Source organism: Cavia porcellus, unplaced genomic scaffold (genome assembly GCF_034190915.1).
Source record: "Cavia porcellus strain 051 isolate PalLab524CR breed Dunkin Hartley unplaced genomic scaffold, mCavPor4.1 scaffold_18, whole genome shotgun sequence".
Taxonomy (NCBI): Eukaryota; Metazoa; Chordata; class Mammalia; order Rodentia; family Caviidae; genus Cavia; species Cavia porcellus.
Genome location: NW_026947501.1, coordinates 43664592 through 43689710, shown reverse-complemented (window position 1 = coordinate 43689710; position 25119 = coordinate 43664592). Strand labels below are relative to the sequence as shown.

Sequence of the window (25119 nt, the reverse complement as noted above, 5' to 3'; positions counted from 1 at the left end):
ACCACCAGGTGCTGGGACCTGGTTTGGGCTAACCCATTGGGTCTTAGTCAGTGGCATCACCCAGGCCAAGTGCTCTGCACCAATCCCACTGGAGAGGGGAATATGTGACCAAAGTCACTGCAGTGTCCTGTTCTGGCTGGTATGCCCAGTCCCAGAATGCCCTTTGCTGGAGCCTCCCACTCTATGGAAGGGTCCCTGTTCCTCTTACTCACCGCAGTTTGATGCAGGTCTCCCCGCCAGTCCTGCTCTCAACTCCATTCCTCGGTTCCCGCTCTCAGAGCTTTCGTGTGTCTCTCTCCTTGCCGTGCTGATTTTGACACAGCAGCGGCACCAGGAAATTCAAACTGCGGCTTCCAGTGGCATGGGTTCCAGCTTCCGTGCTGAGATTTTATCTGTTTTGGTTATAGCACCGGGATTGCATTTCCTGTTGGTTTCTCTCAGCTTAATTTGTTCTTGGGTTGGCAGGATATATCTCCCCTTGCTTAGGACTCCTTGCACCACACCATTCCTGGATTCTAAGCTGGGTATTTCACTGTAGCTGTTTTTATCTATCTGCCATGTTCTCCTGGAAGTCTGCCATATCTATTTTGCTTAGCCTGCATCCCAGAGAAGGCTTTTGTAAGGTCCCAAAAGCAAAGGTACTTCTGATGATAGAGCAAAGATAAATGCAAATCATGGGGACTTATGGGCTTAAACATTAGAATTTATGGGTTTCTGCTCTCAATGTTTTCTCTCCTCTCCTGCTGGTCACTGCTGAGCACACCCTAGTTTCCAAAGAGCTGGCCCCTTCCAGGATCAGAGGCAGCGATCAACAGCAGAGTGGAGACACAATCTGTCCCTGTTCTCTGGTGCAGTTCTCAGTCATCTGGAATGAACAGTGGTTCAGGTCTTTGGCTTGGTTTCAGGCAGTGTTAACTCTCCTGCTCCATGTTTTAAATCATATTGAAGAAATACATCATGTAAACTTGCCATGGAACATCTCATTCCACACGATACTGATGAGAGCAGGTCAAGTAGATGTCCTGTGCAGGATAAATTGTAACTATCTTGATTGTATAATGAAAACACTTGCTGTGCAGAGGGTGCAGTGAAAACTGTACAAAAATTCATGGGGCTGTCACATTGGTGAAGGTGTCAAATTTCTTGATGTCTGAAATAAACTGATTCATTGTCATACAAGGAATGAATTACACCTTGCCATGTGCTTCAACATTTTGGAGTGATTTGCTTTATCCCATAGTCTCCAACTAACAGAATGTCAGCTAATTTATAGCAGTATATAGAAGTAAAATCTAATCTACTGGAGCTAACTAAGTGTAAGTAAATGGCTGTGTTTTTGCAGCATTTTTGTACTTCTATCTCTGACAGTACACTAAAATAAAAAGTTAACATAGCTAATGTGAAAATGTACAAAAGGCTTCTGATTAGAAGTCATGGCATCTTCAGAAAACTGTCTATTGTACCACAATGATTTATGAAATAACTGAAATTTATAATGCAACTTTCTCCAAATTATTTCAATAAAGTAACAATAGGAATTTGTTATGATTTAGAACAAAATGTCCTCCAAAAGTCACAGAGTACAAAAGTGGCGTTTTCAGAAAGTGTTGGGTCTATGAGTGCTCTAATTTCATCTGTGGATTAATCCATTAATGAGGTCAGTAGTTGATGGAATCAATTAGGAGGCATTGGAATCTCAGTTGATGTGACCTGGTTACCGGAGTTGGATTATGAAAGTGTGACAATATGAACTCTATCTTATTCTTGGCTCCTGTCTCTGTCTTTCTCCATCTCTCTGTCTCTGTGTCACTCTGTCTCTTTCTCTCTCTGTCTCTCCCCCCCCCCGCTTCCTGGCAATCATGAGATAAGTAGATTCCTTTTTCCAAACCTTCCTTATATCATGGTGTTTCTATATCATCATCTCCTTAAAAGCATTGAAGTCAGCAGACCACAGACAGAAATCTGTGTAAACGTGAGCCAAAATAAACCTCTCTTCTCTTATATTGTTTATCACAAATATTTTGTCATAGAAATGGAAAGTTCAATAACACAGAGTCCTAGAGGATTTATCTTAAAATTGAAAAGTTTCAAATGTGTAAAAGATGTAGTTAACAAATGGGATGAATGTTTGAGTTTTTAAAAAATTATCCCAATAAAAGATGCATTGCCATGGATCTCCTTAAAATATTCTCTTTTTTATTTATGTAAAGAGAAAAAAAGAAAGGAAATAAAAAACAAAGCAGTAACAGGGTACAAATAATACAGAATTTCAAGAATAAAATATACAGTAAGAAATCACTAGTTAATAGGTTACACATTGTCATCTTAGAAACATTTGTCCAAATTATAAAATTAAAGCATATAAAGTGGACATTCATACAGTGAGATTGCTGACAGTTTTGTTCAATAGTCCAACAAAAGCTCAGTAATATGGTCTTCCATCCTACATACTCAAACATACCTGCGGTTATATCCCTTAGACCACCTTCCTTTCATCTCTTTTTTACAATAAGAATTACACTTTTTGGGGTTTTTTTTTACTCCCACAGTTCTTATTACTTTTTTTGAAGAAAATAAAATCTAATGTGACTAAACAGAACAGAGTCGGTTGGAATAGAAAGATGGGCACAGTACGTTATGTAAAAATAGAATAACAGGTGATCAAAAATGGTCACCATTGTGCCTCTTGCTATTTTTAAAAAGAATTGCCTATATCATCAGGTAAATTGAATTGATCAAAACAGTACAGTACAAGACCAATAAGACCTACACTGGAGACCTTACGGACTTCAAAACAAGATAATAGTCAAACCATAATGGGCATCATAGTAAATCTTATTTCCTTCAAAGTGGTTGCCTATACCCTCAAACTTGATATTATCAAACAAAATAGTATATAGTAGAATCAGACAGAACAAGATAGAGAGAACAATACTGGGATTCAAATCAGGTTAATAGGAAAACAAAAAAGTTACTATGATATATCCCACTATTTTTAAATTTAGTTTTCCATTAATTGAAAAAAATAAGACAAAATAGATTAATTTTTTTTAAAAGGGTGGAGACTGAGATAAAAGAAGACATTGTAACAGAACAACACAGGTCAGAACCGAATAATTTAAGCATCATTGTGTTTCACCCCCAGATAATTTAACATAATAGTAGTCACCATAGTGCTTCTTTCCTTGAATTATTTGAGTATAACTTCATATACTATAGCATCAAGCATATCAAGACAGTGTGAAGCCATTCAAGAGAATTAAAGAATTACAGAGTATTTAGAACCAGGTAACAGAAAATGAACAACGGTTTCTATCTTATCTTTTTGCCTATAAAAATTTTGTTTCTACTATCACATATAGTAAAATATTGTAAGATTCAACATGTTAAAAGCAGTGGAAACCAATGTACAACAGCTTGATGGGATTTCAAAACAAGATGGTATTAAATCAGCACTAGCTTTTACGATGTGCTGTTTTCTTCAAAATAGCTATTCGTACTACCATTTGAACAACCCTGGTTAAAACCTGTGCAATTAATGAGGGAAAACATTATATGGCTTCAAACAAATATGATTTGGAATCATTATTACCACATATTTTTTGTATTCTTATCATTTCTTACACTAGGGAAACTATTCAATATTTATACATGTGAGTTTGATTTATTTCACTTATGAGTATGGTCTCAAGCTGTGTCCACTTATTTATAAATATCTCAATGTGATCATGCTTTATACCTGAGTAGTACTCCATTGAATAAAAATACCCCAACTTTTTTATCTATTCCTCTGTTGATGGACACTTAGGTTGTTTCCAAGATCTAGCTATTACAAATTGTGCTACTATAAACATGGATGCACATATATCACTGTGGTATGATGTTTTCAGTTCTTCTGGGAATATGCCTAGAAGTGGAATGTTTGGGTCAAATGGGGCTTCCAGTCCCAGCTTTCTGAGAAATCTCCAGACTGACCTCCACAATGGTTGTACTAGTCTACCATCCCACCAACAGTGCAGGAGAGTTCCTTTTTCCCCACAGCCTCTCCAGCATTTGTTGTTGGTGGTTTTCTTGTTCTTGACAATTCTTTCAGGAGTGAGATGAAATCTCAGTGTGGTTTTAATTTGCATTTCTCTAATGACCAGTGATGGTGAACAGTGTTTCATGTATTTATTTGCCATTTGTGTTTCTTCATCTGAAAATTGTTTATTCATCTCAGATGCCCATTTTTGGATTGAATTTTTGGTGTCTGATTTTTAAAAATTCTATATATATTTTAGACAGAAGTCCTTTGTCTGAGGGGCAGTGCACTAAGATTTTTCTCCCAATTTGTGGGTTTTCTTTTTACTATGCTGGATAATTCATTTGACATGCAGAAACTTTTTAATAAGAGGTGATCCCAATTATTGACTCTGGAAAGTATTTCCCGTGCAGTTTGAGTCCTGTTCATGAATTCTTTACCTACTCCTATGTCTTCAAGGTATTTTAACCATTTTGTCTTCTGATCGATTTAATGTTTCTGTTTTAATATTTAGATTTTTGATCCATTTAGATTTTATTTTAGTGCGTGGTCATAGGCATGGTTCTAGTTTTAGTTTTTGGCATATGGAGAGCCAGTTTTTCCAACACCATTTATTAAAGATACTGACACTGTTCCAGTGAACATGTTTGTCCCCTTTATCAAAGATAAGGTGGTTGAGTCTGTTTATGTTTATGGTTGTATCTTCTAATCTATTCCACTGGTCTTCAGCTCTGTTTTGGTTCCAGTACCATGTTGATTTTACTACAGTTGCTTTGTAGTATAACTTCAAGTCAGGGATTGTGATACCACCTGCCTTGCCTTTGCTGCTTAGAATTCCCTTTACTATTCTAGAACTCTTCTTGCTCCAGATGAATTTTAGAAGTGATTTCTCGAGTTCTATGAGGTATGTTGATGGTATTTTTATCAGGATTGCATTGAATCTGTATAAAAGTATTGGGAGAATGGCCATTTTCACAATATTTATTCTTCCTATCCATGAGCAAGGGATGTCTTCATTTTCTGAGCTCTTCTTCCATTTCATTTTGCAGCATGTTATATTTTTCCCTCTATAGGTCTTTCACTTCTTTCGTGAGAGTAATTCCTAAATATTTCATTTTTTTAGGCTGCTAGTATGAAGGGTGTGGCCTCTCTTATTTATCTCTCTGAGACTTTGTTATTAGTGTATAGAAATGCTATTGATTTTTGAGTATTGATTCTGTATCCAGCTACATTACTGAATTTATTTATTACATCTAGGAATCTTTCAACGGAGTTTTGGGGATCTTCTATATAGAGTATCATGTCATCTGCAAAAAATGATAGCTTAACTTCTTCTTTTCCTATCTTTATGCCTTTTATTTCTCTCTCTTGTCTAATTGCTCTGGCTAGTATTTCCAGAATTATATTAAATAGGAGTGGTGATAAGGAACATCCTTGTCTTGTACCTGATTTTAAAGTAAAGGCCTTCAAATTTTGGCCCTTTAGTATGATATTGGCTTTTGGTTTGTCATAGTCAGCCTTTATTATATTGAGATAAAGACTATTTATTCCAATTTTCTCCAAGGTTCTTATCATAAATGAATTTTGGACCTTATCAAAAGCTTTTTCTTCATCTATAGAAATGATCATGTGATTCTTACTTTTGACTCTATTGATATGGTGTATTACATTTATTGATTTAGGTATATTGAACCATCCCTGCATGCCTGGGATGAATTCCACCTTGTCATGGTGTATGATCTTCTTGATGATTTGCTGCATCCTATTTGCCAATATTTTATTGAGGATTTTTGCATCTGTGTTCATTAGGGAGATCAGTCTGTAGTTCTCTTTTTCAGTTGGGTCCTTCTCTGGTTTTGGTATTAGAGTAATATTTGCTTGTAGGAACAATTTAGGAAGGATTGCTTCCCTTTCAATTTCATTTAAGATTTTGTGGAGTGTTGGCATTAGGTCTTATTTGTATTTCTTGTAGAATTCTGCAGTGAATCTGTCTGGGCCTGGGCTCTTCTTTGTACATAAAAATTTAATTATGTTTTCAATTTCATTAATAGAAATTGGGTTATTCAGTAGTTTTACATCTTCGTGACCTAGCTTTGGTACTTTGTATGCTTCTAGGAATCTGTCTTTATCCTCTGTGTTATCAAACCTTTGAGAGTAGAGGTTTTTGAAATAGGTGTTGATGATCTTCTGTATTTCTATAGGGTCTGTGGTAATTTCGCCTCTTTCATTTCTTATTGCTTGAATTTGAGCTTTCTCTTCCCTTTTTAAAAATAAGGTTGGCTAGGGGTTTATCGATTTTATTGATTATTTGGATTTATTTTAGTCTCTATTGCATTGATTTCTGCTCTGATTTTTATAATTTCTTCTCTTCTTTTGACTTTTGGCTTGACTTACACTTCTTTTTCTAGATGTTTGAGGTGTAACATCAGGTTATTTATTTGTATTCACATTCTTTTTTCCTGATGTGGGAACTCAGTGCAATAAATTTTCCTATGAGGATAGCTTTCATTGCATCCCACAGATTCTGGTAAGTTGTGTTTGTGTTTTTATTTGTTTGCAGATATTGTTTAATTTCTTCTAATATTTCCTTTGTGACCCACTGATTACTCAAGAGTGCGTTATTCAATTTCCATGTGTTTGTCGGATTTTTGCAGTATCTTTTATCATTAATTTCTAATTTCATAGTGCTATAGTAAAATAGCATGCAAGGGATAATTTCAACCATTTTGCATTTATTTAAATGTTATGTGAATTAGTATATGGTCTATTTTAGAGAATGACCCATGTACTTCTGAGAAGAATGTGTATTCTGCTGTTGTTCGGTGGAATACTCTGTATATATCTGTTAAGTCCATTTGTTCACAGGTGTGATTCAGTTCTTTTATTTCTTTGCTGATTTTCTGTCTGGTTGATCTGTCCATTTGTGTCAATGGTGTGTTAAAATCTCCTGTTAGAATCATGTTACTGCTAATTTGGTTTTTCATTTCTGTTACTACTTGTTTTATATAACTGGATGCTCTGGAGTTTGGTGCATATATATTTAAGATAGCTGTCTCTTCCTCTTTGAGTTTTCCCCAACCAGTATGTAGTGACCTTCTTTTTCCCTTCTGATCATTATTGATTTGAAGTTCACATTGTCTGCAAACAGGATAGCTAACCCCGCTTTTTTTTTGTTCCTGTTGCATGAAGTATTGTTTTCCATCCATTGATTTTTGTCTGTATGTATCCTTTTGTGTTAGATGGGTTTCTTGTAGACAGCATATGGTTGAATTTTGTTTCTTGATCCATTCTGCCAGTCTATTTATTTTAATTGGTGCATTGAGACCATTTACATTAATGATTATAACTGTTATGTTTTGGTTTATTGTTGACATGTTATTGTTCTGCTCTTGCATCTTTATCTTTATGCTCTGTTTAATTGTCTGCTTTGTTTAGTGGTTTTTTCCTAAGTATACCTCGGCTGTCTTTCAGCATTCTTTGTAGGGTTGGCTTGGTGATCATGAAGTTCTTCAGCTGTTCTTTGTCATCAAAGTATCTTATTTCTCCATCGATTTTGAAGTATGGTTTTGCAGGGTACATCAGCCTAGGTTGGAAATCATTTTCCTTTAGGATCTGAAATACTTCACTCCATGCTCCTCCTGACTTTATTGTTTGTGCTGAGAAGTCTGCTGTGATTCTGATAGCTTTGCCTTTATAGGTGATCTGTCTTTTTTTCTTTGACAGCTTTTAATATTCTATTCTTTTGTTTGATTTCTGGGATTGTCATTATTGTATGTCTGGGTGTAGTTTTATTTTAGTTATGGCTATTTGGAGTTCTATATGCTTCACTGATCTTGATATCAGTTTACAATCTCATGTTTGGGAAATTTTTAGTGATTGCTTCTCTAAATATCTTCTTGACATCCTTTATGTTGTCCCCTTCTTTTACATTCATCCCTATCAACCTTTTGTTGTTCCTCTTTGTGGTCTTTTGTTTTGTCATTTTCCTATATTTTCGAGCTTCAAGTGTTGTTCCAAGTGAGGGAGAGAGGACCGCCAGGCTGGGATGGGTTTCCCTGTCTCTTCCCCACTCACTGGTCCCGGCAGGGAACTGTGGCCTGGCTACCAGGCTAGGAAGAGTTCCCCCAGACTGGGACAGGATTCTGCACCTCCTCCTCACTCACTGGTCCTGGCAGGAAACTGCGGGCTGGTCCCCAGGCAAGGAAGAGAGTGCCGCCACACTGGGACTGAATTCGGTGCTTTGTCCCTTAAAATATTCTCTATCAATTTGTCTTTACAAGGTGTGACCAAAAATTAGTGAAGCCTGCTACCAAGAACCTGTAATTGCTGCACTCAGAAGGCTGAAGCAGGAGGGTCATCATGAGTTTGAGGCCAAGCTGTATTAACTAGCTAGCTCTGGTCTAAAAAAAAAAAAAATGAAAGTGAGGATAAATCACAATAGATACAAGAGGCTTCCTTCGGTTAGATGGCAATTAAGAATATCATATTCCTGAGCTGGGTGTGGTGGTGCACTACTGTAATCCCACAATTTGGGAGGCTAATACAGGCAGATCCTTGCAAGTTCAAGACCAAGGCCTGGCACTGTGCCCTCCAGGGAAAGTTTCGTGTTCACAGAGTTAGGTCCTAACTGAATTTAGTGGTGAAGAAGGCTGGCAGAGCCTAGTGGGCTTCTTAGACTCACAGGCTAGGTGGCCACTCTGGTGACTGTGTTGGATGCTCAAAGCGCTAACTTGGCTTCAGACAGAAAAAGAAGTAGAGTTGCTTCTCATCTGTGTGAAAACAGACTGCACAGTGACCACTTTGCTGACACCTGGCTGGCTATAGGGAGACCTCACCTGCATCATCTCAAATGGCACCCTGGGGATAGGGCAGCATCACTGCCTCTCTCTCCCTCTCTGTCTCTGTCTCTCTCTCTGTCTTTCTGTCTGTCTGCCTCTCTCTCTCTCTCTCTCTCTCTCTCTCTCTCTCTCTCTCTCTCTCAGCCCAGGCTCTGCAGGATCCGCACATCCCCAACACCCTTACCCCTCAGAGCTGCAGTAAAGTGAGTCTGCTAGGCCTGGAGGACCCTTAGAGCAGAGTTCTGATTAAAACCATCACACATGCAGTCTCCAAAACCACCTGTGCTTGTTTAACTCCCTGACCTTGAGCTTCAATTCCTGGCAGTCCTAACAGGTAACCAGCTGCCCAATCCTACTCCCCTTGTCTTTATTTCCAGGACCAGAGCATCTGTGGATCCTGGAGATGAGATTCCTGGTCCAGCTTCTCTGTCTCTGGAGGTGAGATTCCTGGTCCAGCTTCTCTGCCTGGAAATTTATGGGAAGAACATTTTTTCTGTCCATTTTAAGCTGGTAATTTAGCTCTTGATACAGAGATGAGGTGCTTTAAATATATTTTGGAAATGTTAGTGTGACATGAAGAGTTGTTTTGTCTTAGATCTTATTAGGAGTTTGAGGGCACAGTGCAAGGCAAACAGTGAGGCAGAGATGCAAGCGTATTTGAACCCATCCCCTGCCTTCACCAAGACCATGGGCTGGCTGTTTTTCTTTTAATTCTCTGACTTACGCGCTGCCTGCATGCATCACTGCCTGGATGCAGTGCCCTTACATCTCATACAGGACAGATTTCCCTGACTTAGCCTTCAGAGACCCTGGCAGCATCTCAAGGTGACGTTGTCTCCCTCAGCTGTCTAAGCAGCATGTTGGTAGGAACCTCCACATCCTGGTGCAAACAGAAACCCAAAAGGTCTCCCAGGCTGCTTGTCTATATGGCTTCTGCACCTTGCTTCTGGGGAAGTAGCTCTGTCTATGGCTTTGTTGTACTTCCCCAAAGAGGCCTCCCAAGATGAAAAATGGGACAAAACCCCTGAGATGGAAAAAGACAGGGCAAAAGAATATCGTTTTAGGAAGAAGTGCTTTTATTTTAGCCGGCCCAGCAATACAGTGCTGATGGAATTTGCAAAGGTATGCAACTGAGTCAGAATTTTGACTGATTTTTGTAGTTCATTTATGATTAGCTCATTGATCACTTAGTACATAGTGATGAGAAACATAAACAAGGTGGGCCTTTGTTCCCCTTTGCTTGAGGTCAGAGGCTAAACAGTGGATGATTAGCCAATTTATAACCCTTGCTCTGTCAATTCTAGGAACATTTGTCTCTCATAAAGGGAACAATGGTTGACGCAACATCATTTGTCTCTTACAAGGGGGAACAAAGTTTGACACAGCACACAGGTTACTTGGGGGGTGATGTGTACAGAACAACGTAAAGACAAGGTCAGTTAATTCTATAACTATGTGGTGCTTGGTTACTAGGCTAACGAGCTTAGTACAAAATGACAATGTCTTTTTAATTATTTTTGCTAATTATCTTTTAATAAATTGTTTTAATTTTTCAGCATCTTAGTATAACAGCTTCGGCCCCTTCTCCCATGGAGTAGAATCTGAAGATGTCCTAGTGTTTCACTGCTGGTAACACTGCAGCCAGCCTTGCACAGTGCCAGCTCCCCAAGCCAAAACAGCCTTCTCAGCTGGAGAACTTTCCCTATAGAAGTGGCAACAAGATGTGCAATCAGCCCATATCCTGAAAGTCTATGTGCTCAGAGTCTGTGTTTGGAGAGCTGGTGAATAGGAGGAAGGTGCAGTGTTGCCTCCCATGTAAACCAGATCCACTAAGAGGAAAAGTGGGCCGGATTTAGAACCCTGTTTTGGTCTATACAGATACTTTGAACTGGGTCACTTATTGGCACTTCCTTCACCCACTGCAGTACAAGGCAGCACCTCAGACCTTAGAGGCTCACAGGAATGATTTACTATTTCTTGTGATTTTGTGCATCATCTGAGCAGCTTTTCTGCTGCTTTGTCTGGGATGCCTCATGCAGCTGCAGGCTGCATAGCTATGTCACCTTCCCACCTGACAGCTGAAATGGGCTGTCAGTCTGGCTGCTTTGGTTCCCTTCCCAACCTGCCAGTTGGAGCGGTGCTGGCAGCACTTCACTTGATCCTCAGGCATTTAAAGATACATTCTTGATACACACTTTACAATTAATGAAAGTGAGTTTTTATTGTGCAGGGGCACACTAGCATTAACAATTCTGAGCAAATTTCACCAGCAGTCCTGAGTGACACCAGAGATAAAATATTCTACCCTACTGGAGTGACCAGGCCCACTGCCCACTGCACCCTGCTGCATTCATTTTCTCTCTTTCTTATAGTCTCTTTGGGTATGATATTTTTATTTGAAATCTTTGGTTTTTTAAATGTAGACATTTGTTTATATAAAGTCTTTCTTTAGAATATCTTTTGGTCCATCTCACAAGTTTTAATATTTTGTGTTCCATTGTAATCTGTTTCAAAACAAGATAATTTTCTTTTGAGTTTTTGCATGACACTAGTTAGTTCAGAAGCATGTTTTGAAATTGCCATATGTTGTGAATTTCATAAAACTTCTCCTGTTACAGGATTATGCTTTCATACCATTGTGGTTTGTGGAGCTACTTGGTATGATTTCAGTCACCTTAAAATTTTCAAAACTTGTGTTTGTTGCCTAACATGTGACCCATCTTAGAGAATAGTCCATGTGTGCTCCAGGAGAGGTATATTCTGCTGGTATGGGGAGGAAGGGTCTGGGTATGTCTGTTTAGTTCATTTGATTTAAAGTGTAGTTTAAATTCAATATTTCCTCATAGATTTTCCATGTGGATTGTCAATCCGGACACTGCCATCTGCTGCTATTATTGTATTTCTGTGTCTGTATTTCCCTTCAGAACTCTTAATAAGGTATTTACTTTTTATGTGTAGTGGTGCCAGCACTGGGTACATACATATATTTACAAACCTCATATTCTTTTGTTGAATTATTTCATGTTTTTACTCAGTTTTCATTTTAAAATTTATTTTCCCTATTATATTGGTAGTAGCACCTGCTTTGTGTTAATTTCTGCTTGCATGTACTATCTTTTTCATGCTTCATTTGCAGACTATGTGCACTCTCAAATCCAGGGTGGGTCTCTTTAAACAACATATAGTTGGTGCTTATGTTTTAAGAAATGTAGGCCACTCCAATCGATATGGTCTGCTTAAAGACTTTAATCCATTTACATTAAAGGTAATTATTAAGAATTCACTACTGCTGTTTTGTTATTTTTCTCATTTTTCATTGCTGATTCCTTTCTTTTATCTTTCTTGGTGTATTCTTCTGTGATTTGATGATTTTTTTATGATGTCATGACTTGATTTCATTCTCTATCTTTTGTGTATCTGTTGTGGGTTTTGCTTTGAATTTCTCATGGGACTTATGTCAAACATCTGGTTGTAACAGACTATTTAAAACTGCTAACCACTTAGCTTTGATGACATGCAAAAACAGAACAATTTTCTAAGCCTCTGAACCCCTAAATTTATACTTTGATATTAATCAATAATTTACCAATTTTTATATTTGGTATTCTTCAACAAATTACTGTATCTGTGGTTACTTTTCGTTTTGTCTTTTGATCCAGCCAGCAGGCCCTGGGCCTATTTCATGGTGTCATTCCTATTCGGGGTAGGTCTTATCTCATTTTGCTGCCCAAGGTGCCAAGTCACCTCTGTAAATACACTTAGGGACAAACTTAGAATTGTGCTGTTCTAGTTACCTGGGGATTTCTCAATGTGATCAAGCAGACTCTCAGGACAAATCATCACCCTCAGCACTTCAGAGTGCTGATTATTTTCTGTCATGGGTCTGTCTCAAAGCACTGACTGTGTGATGCCACTGAAATTCCCCTAAACAGCTGTGGCAGGATGGCTTGGAGCATAGCAGGAACACACTGAGAAATTGTATGGTAATTAATGTGCAGCCCTTGAGATTGCCATCAAGGAGAGAACACATCTGAAATACTATAGATTTCACCTAGAAAAAGTCTGGGGAAAAAATCATCCCTGCTCCCAGCAAACAACAAAGAAACTGAAAAACAAATATTAGTCAGTTTTACTAAAAGGACTCAGTAAGGTATTAAAATGCCTGCTCACTGGAGTGCAGTACAAGGTGACTTACACTCAGGTTGCTCCCTGCATGGGGGACACCTTACAGACTGTCTCCCAAGAAGTGGAGCGACAGGGCCATGTGCACTTTACTGTAATACAGATGAAACCCAGAAGTCTCCAGACAACGGAGTGGTTGTCATGTGATTGGACGTAATAAAATAGGGTTACAGAAAGAGACAAAATCCACTGTACTGACAGAAGATTTGAAACACTGTAGTTTCCTCCATTTTTATGTGTATTACCAATTTTTAAATATCTCAGTGAGTACACTGGAAGAGAAAAACCCAAAATATAGAGTGATTATAAAGTTTCCTTGGAAATTGAGTCATTTGTATACAAAAAGACCATGCTATTAATGATTGTGCTGGACTTCTACCAGGCAAAGAAGGGAGCCATAGTTATCCTCGGATATGACAAGGTAGGGGAGAAAGTTAATGAGGAAAATGAGAATCAAGTCACTATAGAAAACGAAAACATTAATAAAATGCATTAATCTCCAAAATAAAGAGTTACTCTGCTTATGGAAATATATTTTAATAAACTGAGGCTCTTCTCTACTGCATGGTGTCCCAGGAGGTGTGGCATAAATTTGCTGAAAGACATTTTCTTCTCTGTGACCTCAGAGTTTCTACTATAAGCAAAATAATTGGCATAGGACCATTATTTCATCTCCAGAAGATTATACTTTATGGAATTCTGCATGCATTTATTAAGATGCAAGTCTTGGAGGCCTCATAAATTACTCAAGTTCGTGGTTTCCTTAAACTTAGAAGAAGAATGTCTTATTCTAACTGCACAGATTTAGATCTCAAGGACAAATGAAGACCAGAAAGATAGTTTATCTACAAGCACCAAAAACAAATTCATTCGGAACAGAATGTGGTCACCAGTAGGAACTGAGCCCTCTGGGTCCCCAGCTCAGCCCAGATCTGCATACTGCCTCACTGATTTGCATGATTTCCCTAGAGGCCATTTCTGTTCCTTGGAGTCCTCATGAAAGGCTGGTTGGTGGATCTGGGCAAAAAGAGCCTCAGCAGAGGTAAGACCAAACTTGGGTGTCCTGACTCCTCTTTTCTGCCTTCTGCTGCTCTAGCGTCCAGGTGAAGGAGACAGCTGCAGAGAACACACCCCAGATGACAGGAGTTCCCTTTTTCTTGTGGTGAGAGACTCCCAGGGACTTTGGGACTCTCAAGCTCATGGTCCTTTCTCAGAGACCCAGGTGCCCTTAGGTTAAGGGACCAAGAGAGCCCTGGTCTGCTGGAGGACAATAGGCTGGGACCCACTCACTAACACTGGTTGTGTTTTCCTTGCTTCTCAGACACCAGTGGGAGCGCTGTACTGACACATTCCCCAGCCTTCCTGAGTGTGATTCCAGGTGAGAGCATCTCCATCACCTGCAGGGCCAGTGAAAGCATTAGTAATTATTTAACCTGGTATCAGCAGAATCCAGGCGAGTCTCCTAGGATTCTCATCTATGATGCTGATAACCAATACCCTGGTGTCTTTGATTGCTTCAGAGGCATACAGAGTGGGACAGAATTAATTTTCAAAGTCAGCAGGGTAGAGGCTGGAGACTCTAGCACCTATTACTGCCAACAGGACTATGCAGTCCCTCTCACAGTGTTACAGCCCCGCACATAAACCATCTGCACGGGAGGTTCTGTGGTTTCAACAGCTGCCCTGTCTCCTGTGCCACGTTCACCACTGCAGCCTCTGTGATGGGGGTGTGTGGGTGGCTATGCAGAGATCAGTGGTGAGGGTATAGAGGACTTGTCTTTCAGAATATGTTCTGTTGACAAAACAACCCTTCTAACCTTCAGTGAAGTCTGGACATGAGACCTCTATGCCAAGACTACACACGGCCTGTCTGTAACACGGTCTTTGAATCTTTTCTCTGAGACACTTTCTAAAACATGTGTTGTGCAGAGAACTAATGCAAAATAGGAATCCCCCTCCAGGGAAATATGGAAGATATTGCTAGTACTACAATCCTAATAGTATTGAAGAGCAAATCTGCCCCTGTCAACTGCCACTTGCTGGTTTTGAGGCTTGTTCTGTGTCGAATACTGGACTCCTCCAGGTGGCTCAATCCCCTATGAATCCTCTGTAGATAAGGAGTTAGAGGTTCTTATAGCATCGCTTGCTGAAGGTACCAGCACTCATAGGTCAGAAGATAGAAACATATTCTACTCCTCAGAACCCATAACTTCATTCATTCATTCATTCATTTATTCATTCATTCATTCATTAAAATGAGATGATATTTAATGCAATACAGTGTGTTTATTGTACATAAATTTAATACAAAGTGTATAGCTGGTAACTTCATACACACTTTGCTTTGTACCAGTGCTCAGAGGGAGATACAGCCCTGTTTGCAGCATTTCACATGCCCCCTTTTTTTGCTTCCACCCTAGTGACATCCTGTCTCATCCACTTTTACAGGAGGCTGCCATGCTCCTGTCTTCCATCAGTGCTGTTTTTCCTCAGACATACATACTTGTATGTCTTTGGCCTCTTCCTTCTTTCGATCAACATGAGTTTTGCAATTTATGTGTTTGCTTAGTTAGTAATTTATTCCTTTTATTTTGAATAATTCTCTATGACATGAACATGCCAATTAGTAAATTTATTCCTGATTTCATTAGTTGTTTAGCATGGAGGTTGTTATTAAGTTTCAGGGATTTTTAAAAGTGTCTTTTATGGACTTGTTCATTCTGGCTCTTGACTATATTCTTAGGGCTCTTGACTATATTCTTAGGGCTGAGTGATGTAGTTGGTTGTTACTGGAACAGCAAAAGGAAGGAAGAGCAAAAAATATGAGAGAACTGAATCTCTTTTTTTTTCTATAGTTTTATTAAGGATGAGTCTGTCCCAGGCTTCTATGACTAAGAGTTCTAGAGTCTACATACGTGAGACCATATTGTATTTAATCAGCTGTGTCTGAGTCATTTCACTGAGCATGGTATCCACTAGTTTCATCAGGGTTGTCATGAATAGTAGGGGTTCAATTTTATTTTATGACTAATATTATGTCATATATGTTGCTTCCACACCTTGGCTGTTGTGAATAATGCTTACTGAACATAAAAGTGCAGATATCTCTTCCATATTCTGATTCCATTTCTTTCAGAGATACACAGATGAGATCGTATGTTGCATTTATTGCTAAATATTTGAGAAACCTCTATAATTGTTTCTTATGATATTTGTACCAGTTTACCTTTCCACCAACAGTATCATGTTGTTTTCTTATTCTCCACACCTTCAACGACAGCTGGTATTTCCTGTCTTTTTGAAAATAATCATCCTAGTAGATACAAGGTGATATTTATTATGGTTTTGGCTTGTGTTTCCATGCTGATTAGCATGATTAGCAGCACTTAGTGCCTTTTTACATATCTACTGATGTCTGCTTCATTTGGAAATAGTTGTATTCTGACCCACTTTTAAGTTGTGTTGTTTGTTTTGTGTTTACGTTTGTTTTGGCTATTGAGTTGTGTGCATATATATCTTCAATATTAAATACCTATTGGATATTTGATTAGTAACTGCTTTCTTGCATTCTGTAGATTTACCTTTCCTTTTAATTTTGTTGAATATTTCCTTTGTTTTGCAGAAGGCTTTTGTCCCACTTGTTTAGATTGGTTGCCTGTGATTTTTGTGTTACACCTGAAAAAGCACTACAAAGACCAAGGTCAAGGTGCTTTACCTGTTTCCTTTCTTTTAGATTATATAGTTTCAGATCTCACACATGAGTCTTTAATAAACTTTAAGTTCATTTTAATAGTGAGGGGCATAAGTTTAATGATTGTTTTGCTAGTGTATATCCATTTTTTCCCAAAACTATTTGTTGAAGGTATTTTTCTTCCCTGTTGTGTATTTTTGGTGCTTTTGTCTAACATTCATTGATCTGTATGGATATTTTTGTTGTCTGTCTCCCAGGAAATGGTATCAGTACATGGAAGGAAGAGAAACCTAGTGCTGCTCATCTGTGCAGGTGTGGTTGTCCACTGACCTATACCACTGAGCCTAATTGCAAGCTGCCCTTTGTAAATTCTCTACAAAGTAAGACTGCACCAGGGATCTCAGGAAAGACTGAAAAACTGCAAAGAAAAATACTATCTGGAAGACAAATTCCATGCAAAGACTTAATTCAATTTGACACAATCAAACACCTAGGGAGATGATGAAACACAGTAGAGGTAGAGAGAAGCAGTGTCCCTGTTATGGATCAAAAACTGGTGGTCAACTTAACACCAGCCGAGTGAAATCAGCATGGTGCTGACTGTAGAGGGCCCACCTGAGGGAAGTGCCAGCATAAGAAGAGATGTGGAAAGGAAGTGGAGGTTTTGTGGATCTCCTAAGTGTTGTCTTTTGAAGCTTTCCCTGATATGAACTCTGTCATTATCACTGGAGGAGCTTGGGACCTTGTTACTGAGAACAATCACAGTTCACTTCGGGGGAGCTCTGGTTCTTAAATTCATCATTGCAACCTAGCTTTGAAGCAAAAAATGTGTGCTGTTCAAGTTGTGTGAGAAGCTTGCCACTCTGTATCCCTACATGTGCTTGACTGTTATCATTGGTAGAGCTCAGGACCTCACTGTCACAGAGGATGTCTGTGATAATTTGAAGGGAAACATGGTCCTTATTTTGAGCATTTCTTCTTGGCTCCAGTGTGGAACCCTCTACCTGCTAGCACGGATCCTGCATTCCACTGGCATAGACTTTCTAGCTTCCACCACTGACCTTTGTGCCTTCCCAGCACAGATCTATAAAACAGGCATGCAGGAATCATTATCATGAGTTCTATACCTCCAGGTGTACTCTTGAGAGGCATTGTCATAGGCTCCAGGTCTTCAACTGGACTCTTGCAAGACATTGCTGTGGGATCCAGGCCCTCAGTTGGATTTTCTAGGTCTTCACTATGGTGCACAGATTACCTGCAATTTCTTATAGGTCACTCTGGGTGACCATGATAAAATAATAGTATAAATTTGTGTCCTGTATGTAGTTGTTCACCTTGTAGCTCCTGACTACAACAGTCTCTCTAGGCTTCTATCTTGTTCCTAGACTTGTACTGAATGCCATCTGGCTGAGTCTTGGTGTTTGGTAAGACAAAGTGTCACAAAGAATAAATTCTGTGAACCCAACAGTTAAATTGTTTATTCAGGCTGAATAAAGGATGTTTTCTGACATGAACACCTGGGGGGACATTGGTCAAGTGTGGAGAAAACCAGACCAATGTTGGCAGTGCTGGAGCCCTGCTCTCTTAGCTCCAGCTGCTTTTCGTGCTCCTCCCAGCCTGCCCTGCTGTCCAGCGCCCATATCAATGCCCCGTTCTGCTGGGTGATCTGCTTCAGCAGGGACTCAGATTGAACCATGGAAGCCTGGGCTCTGCTCTTCTGGGTCCTGCTACTCTGGATCGCAGGTGAGGGGACTGTGGATGACAGCTCAGCACATCTGTGGAAACTCTTTTTAATGTTGAGTCCTGTGTCCTGGAACCTCTGATTCAGCAAGCACAGTAATTAAAGCTCAGCATTGATCAATGCGCTGAGAAGACACTATTGAGAGTACAGTGGGTGTGCCTGAATTACACAGGTAATATTTCTTTTCTATGTTTCAATCTCAGATACCACTGGACAAAAATTACTGACTAAGACTCCAGCTTCCCTGGCTGTGTCTCCCAGACAAACTGTCACTTTCAGCTGCAGGGCCAGTCAGGGTGTGAGGGACTACTTAGAATGGTACCAGCAGAAACGTGAGCAGGTTTCCAGGCTCCTCATCTATGCTGCCTCCAGCAGGACCACTGGCATTCCAGGCCGGTTCAGTGGAAGTGGGTCAGGGACAGACTTCACTCTCACCATCAGCAGCCTGCAGCCTGAGAATGTTGCAGTTTATCACTTTTACCAATATTACAGCAGGTGTCCCACAGTGATTCAGCGTGTGACAAAAACCTCTCTGATTGTTTGTCATGATATTGCTCAAAGCAGCTTTTTCCTTTAAGGACAGATGCTGTGGTTCCTGCTCAGTTTAAATGGCTCTGCCTCAATCTGGCAACCATCTGATTCTGAAAAGTAACTTGCTGATAAGGTTTTGACTGATTGCTGGATTTGTTCCCAGTCTCAGGTGCACAGCCATGTGTAGGAATAGCTTCCCTGCTAATGCCATCAGATCAGACTCATATTAGTGGTTGCCTAGAAAGATGTACATTTTATGCTCATGAAAATAAGACAATACAATAACCAACAACAAAACTGCATCATGTGGATGTGAGATTAACTCATGCATTCTTAACAGAAACCGTTCTTCCAGTTTTCTTTCCTAGTATTAATTTGATTCATTGCAGTGCGAATTCTCATGTTATTACCTTAAATATTAGCTTTTTAAAAATGATTGATTTAGAGTTTTGTTTTTCACATTACTTTTCAGTGTTGTGGCTGAGATTAAGTGCAGTGTTATTTTTCTTATATACCAGCACAGCTGCTGGGTCTGTACTTACCCCTCCCACTTACTACACAGCTTAGTTCCATTCTCATGTGGAGCCTGGTGAATCCCATCATGCCACTGGCTTTACAAAACTCTTGACACAAATTTTCTTTTGAAAGCTGAGTGATATTTTCTATTATTGCCACTTTTATTTTTCCCTTTTTATCTTTCTGTTTCCTCCCTCCTTTTTCCCCCAATGGCCTTGAACTCTAATAAATGACTGAAACAATCATATTAATAATCATCAATGGTGCCTATTCCTTATTTTCTTGTTATTAGCTCACTCATTCACCTATTAATTTTAGTTATATAATCAGCTTGAGACTCCAGCCCGCCGAATGCAATTAGGGCAGTAATGTTTATCTGACTCTATGAGATTCACACCTCCATTTGATTATTTCCATGAAATAGTTCATCTCAATTAAGAATGGGATATTCCTCAGCTGGGTGTGGTGGTGCACTACTGTAATCCCACAATTTGGGTGGCTAAGGCAGGCGAATGCTTGCAGGTTCCAGTCCAGCCTGGACTACAAGGTGAGCCCAAGGCCAGCCTGACCACATAGTGAGACCCTGTCTAAAAAAGACAAAATAAATTATATTCTTCATAATTTTTCTTTTTCTTAAATTATTTCTTATATATGTGCTAATTGCATAGTATTTTAAGATTTATGCATTAAATTATTTTGAAAAGGAAATCGTGTAAGTGATAGATATGAAGTGTGATCTAAAATATGGCAAATACTTAATTGAACAAAATTACAGTAAAGGACACATTGCCATCAGTTTCCCTCACAGTACCTCCCCTTGTTTTTAAGACACTCATCCTATGGTTCTTGCCATTTTCTGAAGCAGTTCTGGAAGTCCTCTTTCATGAGTGTCTTTACATGTATTGTTGTGGCTTCTTTGATGTAAAATTGGGCAGAGCTGGAAGTCACCCTGTGTCATAGCTTAACATGGCAGTGTCAGTTAAATCCCTAACTCTGTCTTTCTCTTTCTCTCTTTCTCTTTCTCTTTCTCTTTCTCTTTCTCTTTCTCTCTCTCTCTCTCTCTTTCTCTTTCTCCTCTGTCTCTGTCTCTCTCTTTTTTTCTTTCTTTCTTTCCTTCCTTCTCTATTTCTATCATCCTTAAAAGCACTGCAAAGATACACCCTCTTTTCTTTTAGAGTACATTTATGGTAATTTTCATATTCACATGGCCGTGTTCTGCTGATGAGTGATTTCAGCCTCCAGAAGCGAGACTGTGCCGACCCAGTCTCCAGCTGTGCTGTCTATGATGCAAGGGAAGACAGCCACTATTACGTGCTGGGCCAGTCAGAACACTCCATCCGATCTGCATTGGTACCAGCAGAAAACAAATGAGGAGCTCCAAAGCTCCTCATTCAGTGAGCCTTCCAGTCCATCTCAGGGATCCATGTGAGGTTCAGTGGCAGTAGTTCTGGCACAGATTTCTCCCTTACCATCATCAGCCTGTGACCTGATGATGTCACAAGTTATTACTGTCACCAGGGATAGAGTATTCTTCATACTGCACAACAAACCTGAACAAAAACTAATTCAGCCTGGATGAGCAGGGAGACTGGGTACTACCACAATCTTCTGATCTTTTCAGGTGCAGATGGGTCATGGACCTCACCAACACCCTGAAGTTTGTCAGCCCAGCAGAGCTGAAATTTCAGAGCCATTGCTTCACATATTAGTCACAACTTCAATTATAGGAATTTTTCTAAATAAATGAATAGCTGTTGAAGATAGTTCTCTTTGTATCCATCTAAGGATTTTCTACTTTGTCCTTCACAAATTGGTGAAACTTTAAAGTTTTCCATAATGGCTCTAATTAGTCATTAAGGTTCAATAGTCTTAAAGGGAGAATACTGTGAAATTACCAACAATTGTCTGGAGTTGAGGGGAAATAAAATGTCCCTGGACAAGAAACCCTCAGCCTCGAATCATTTTCTAGCACTGCAACAAGCAGGGTATTCTGGGTCCCTCACTCTTTCCCAAAACTATTTTTTTTTTTTTTTGTCATTTTGTGTAGTCACATTCCTGGACCTTGACTACCCTGTGACCATTATCTTTGCAGTATTCCAGGAGAATTATTAGCTATTTGTCTTTAATAGTTGCATGATTTATTACAGAGAGGAATCATTTAAATTTTCTATAGAATCTTTTCTGTTAATGGGCAGAATAGGAACGGGTTCCTGAATACGATACTGGGAGGGGGGCTTTCAGTGAAGACATTAGGGACCCAAAATAAAACATTGTTGCTACAAATCTTCCATTAAATGGCAAACAAACCCCACAATACACAAAGCCAGAGTCCTCATCTTAGAAGCTAAATGAATGAATGTTGGAATATTGAAGTGAAAATTTCCCATTATAGGAGGGAGCTCTGGGTCCAGCTCCCTAGGCTCAAATCCTGGGGCCTCAGGTCATAATGGGTCATGTCTCCCCCATCTTCCAGTTCCTCAGGATTTCCTGCTTTTCACTGAGGTATGTATGAACCTTGGTATGATGTCCCTTCTAGGAGGATTCTTAGAGTCTGAACTCGGTCAGTAATGAGACAGGAAGGGCGAGAGAAGCAGGTGCATAGCTCTGAATGAGGGAGGTTATAAGTCAAATAGGGATGAAGAAGTCTTGTGAATTCGGAAAGGGAGGGGAGAGAACTTATAGATCCCATCTCCATTAAAAGGTACAAAGTATGTTATGAACCAAAATTAGAACAGTGTTTACTAATCTTATGGGAGAACAGCTGGATTCTACTCTATGGTCCAAGGGAGAAACACATTCTCTCTTGAGGGAAATCTGTGCCACCCAGTGCTGGAAGAGACCCCAGAAAACCATGGACCCCTAATGAGCTGCCACAGCCCTGGAGCTGTGTGCAACCCTGCCCAGGCTCTGCTGATTTGCATGTGCACAAAACACAGCCCATGCCCTAAATATTTCTTCTTAGGTTGCTCACAACCTATGCAGGAGTCACTCACAGTCCGGACACAGCGTGTACATGAGGATCTCTACTCAGCTCCTGGGGCTTCTAGGGCTCTTGCTCCAAGGTGAGAAAGGATTGATCTTGCAATTTAGTCTATTTAGAGTCCCGTGGTCAGAGATGCCTGGCTCTACAGGGAGGTCCTGTTTTACCATGGTTGTGATGATACATGTTGTTTCTGATCTCAGGTGTCAGATGTGACTTCCAAATGACTCAGGCTCTGCCTCCTTGTCTGCATCTGTGGGAGACACAGTCACTATCAACTGCAAGGCCAGTCAGAGTATAGGCACTGCTTTAAACTGGTACCAACAGAAACAAGGGAAAGCTCCTCAACCGCTGATCTATGCTGCAACCAGTTTGCACACAGGGGTCCCATCCAGGTTCCGTGGCTCTGGATCTGGGACAGATTTCAGTCTCACCGTCAGCAGCCTGCAACCTGAAGATGTTCTACTTATTACTGTAGTATGCTACTCCCACAGTGACACAAAACATATAAAAAACTACTCAAGAAAGCAGAACTGTGAGACTGGGCTGCCCCGGCTCAGTTCTCACCGCAGCTGTGCTCAACTGCTGAGAGCAGTTCTCTGAGCCGGCCAGGTTTAGAAGCTCCCTGGGCGCTTTAGAAGAAGAATCAAGACTCTCCTCTACACCCTAACTCTCCTTTTCCTCAGCTCCAGTAGCACAGACAACACAATTGTGGTCCTGACTTAATGAAGACAATGAGCGGTGGGGTTATGGCATCGTTTTGGATTCAGATAATAGAGAAGCCCTTCTATGTTTTTAAGCAAGGATTTTTAAAGGATTGATTCAGTTTTTAGTGTAGATTTGTAAACTGAAAAATTTAAAATAGAGAGGTGGCCCTGATTACACTGTGTACATGGCTATGCCGTCTATCATTAACATCCAAGGACAATTTTGTTACAAACAATCATGATCCAAAAATGTGTGAAGTCCATTGTTTACATACAGCTTCGCTCTTGGTGCTGTACATTTCAGCAGGGGAAACAAATGTGCACTAACACCCATGCAACGTTTGCTACCATGCGATTTTGTTTCACTGCCCTAAAAATTATCCCTGTATATTCTCCTCCAGTTCCCGCCAGTGATTTGTTTTTTATCATTCCCATCGTTTATCCTTTTCCAAAATGACAAAATCTTGCCTTTATAGCATAGAAGCTTTTGAAAGGTAATCTCAGATTATGCTGTATTAAGAAACACAATAATTAAAAGTATTGAGTAACACATCTTTGTACTTACAAGGCTCTCTTTATCCTTTCTGTGATTAACTGAAGTATCTTGGCTTAGTGATTGTTTTGGGATAGAAGCTTTCAATGTGTTGATTCTGGCTCAGAAGTCACCAGATATACATAGGTTTGCTTGGAGTAAGAGTCTACTACTATTCTTAAAACTTGGAGATGAATATTCACAATCTTTTGCCCCTACCTTTAACTGGATTCACAGGTAGAAATTTAGAACTCTCACTGTTTTTGTTTGTAACACCTAGGGTAAATTCAAAAGGTTTTTCCTGAATTGAAACTCAGTACGGCAATTATTTGTGTTTATTACCTTAGGGAATAATCTCAGAATAACTAACACATATGAAAATGTTGCACAGTTAGTACTTTGGTATGAGAATCTTTTAAGGGATCTATATGATACCTCAGGTATGAAGCTGTAACTGGTTTATCGTAGATAGTTGAATAATTATAGATTCAATTAAAATAAAATCATAAATGAACCAAATTATACAGTTGTACATTAGTAATTATTGAAAGAATGAAGACTTATAAACTCAAGATATATCAACTCTAAGAAATAAAGGCTAACGTGAATAATATTTGGTCTTCTCTTTCTAACTTGAACTTGACCTTAAATGTCTGGAGCCAAGTGTTTGCTATTCTGAGAAGGCTGCTCTCCTGCAAGCTTCATGTGTTATCATCTCGTATTCCTGTGTGGGCACCATCCCTCCTCTCTGTAGTTCCTGGAGTGAGTGATCATTAAGATTCTGTTAACACTGCCATCTCACAATCAGCATTTTACCAGCAGGTAAACTCCTGCCCAAGAGAGGAATGCTGTGTCCTCTAGCAGCAATGGTGATGTTCATTGTTGTCTGTAAAAAGTCAATTCAGTCACTGGCCAAGAGGTTTGAAAACTGTCAGAATTGTGGAAATGCTTTTCTGGTCACTAGGAGTTTTTGGTAGAAGAGTAAGAAGCCTCATATGCACCCCAACTATCCTTCCTCCTCATTTCCAGCAGTGCAGACATCACAATGTCTGTTTGATTTGATGCAGGCACATGTGAGCAACACTGAATGCTTCAAGTTGTGGCAAACTTTTGGATTCACACAGCTACACAGAGGCCCTTGCATGTATTCCAAACACCAAGTTTTAAATGTTTGCATTGTTTTCCACACTAGATCCAGCTATGTGCTATGTGTACTTTGGCTGTGATACATCGCAACCTGATGCAGTTTGTGAGAGAGACCTCTGGTTAATGTCCACCAGCTTGCTGTTTCTGGATGTTACTGAGAATCCCTGATACTGGGCCTTATAACATGGTAAATGTCAGAAGTACACTGGTTGATAAAAGTAAAATAAAATTAAA

At 39.6% G+C, this 25119-nt stretch overlaps 1 gene segment (V, D, J or C); it reads left to right on the top strand.

The window, feature by feature from the left end:
• The first annotated feature begins 18426 nt into the window (after positions 1-18426).
• LOC134471444 (immunoglobulin kappa variable 3-11-like) lies at positions 18427-19050 on the top strand. The segment is given in 2 exon segments: positions 18427-18475; positions 18677-19050. Coding segments are annotated over 2 exon segments (423 nt in total).
• The last annotated feature ends 6069 nt before the right edge of the window (positions 19051-25119 follow it).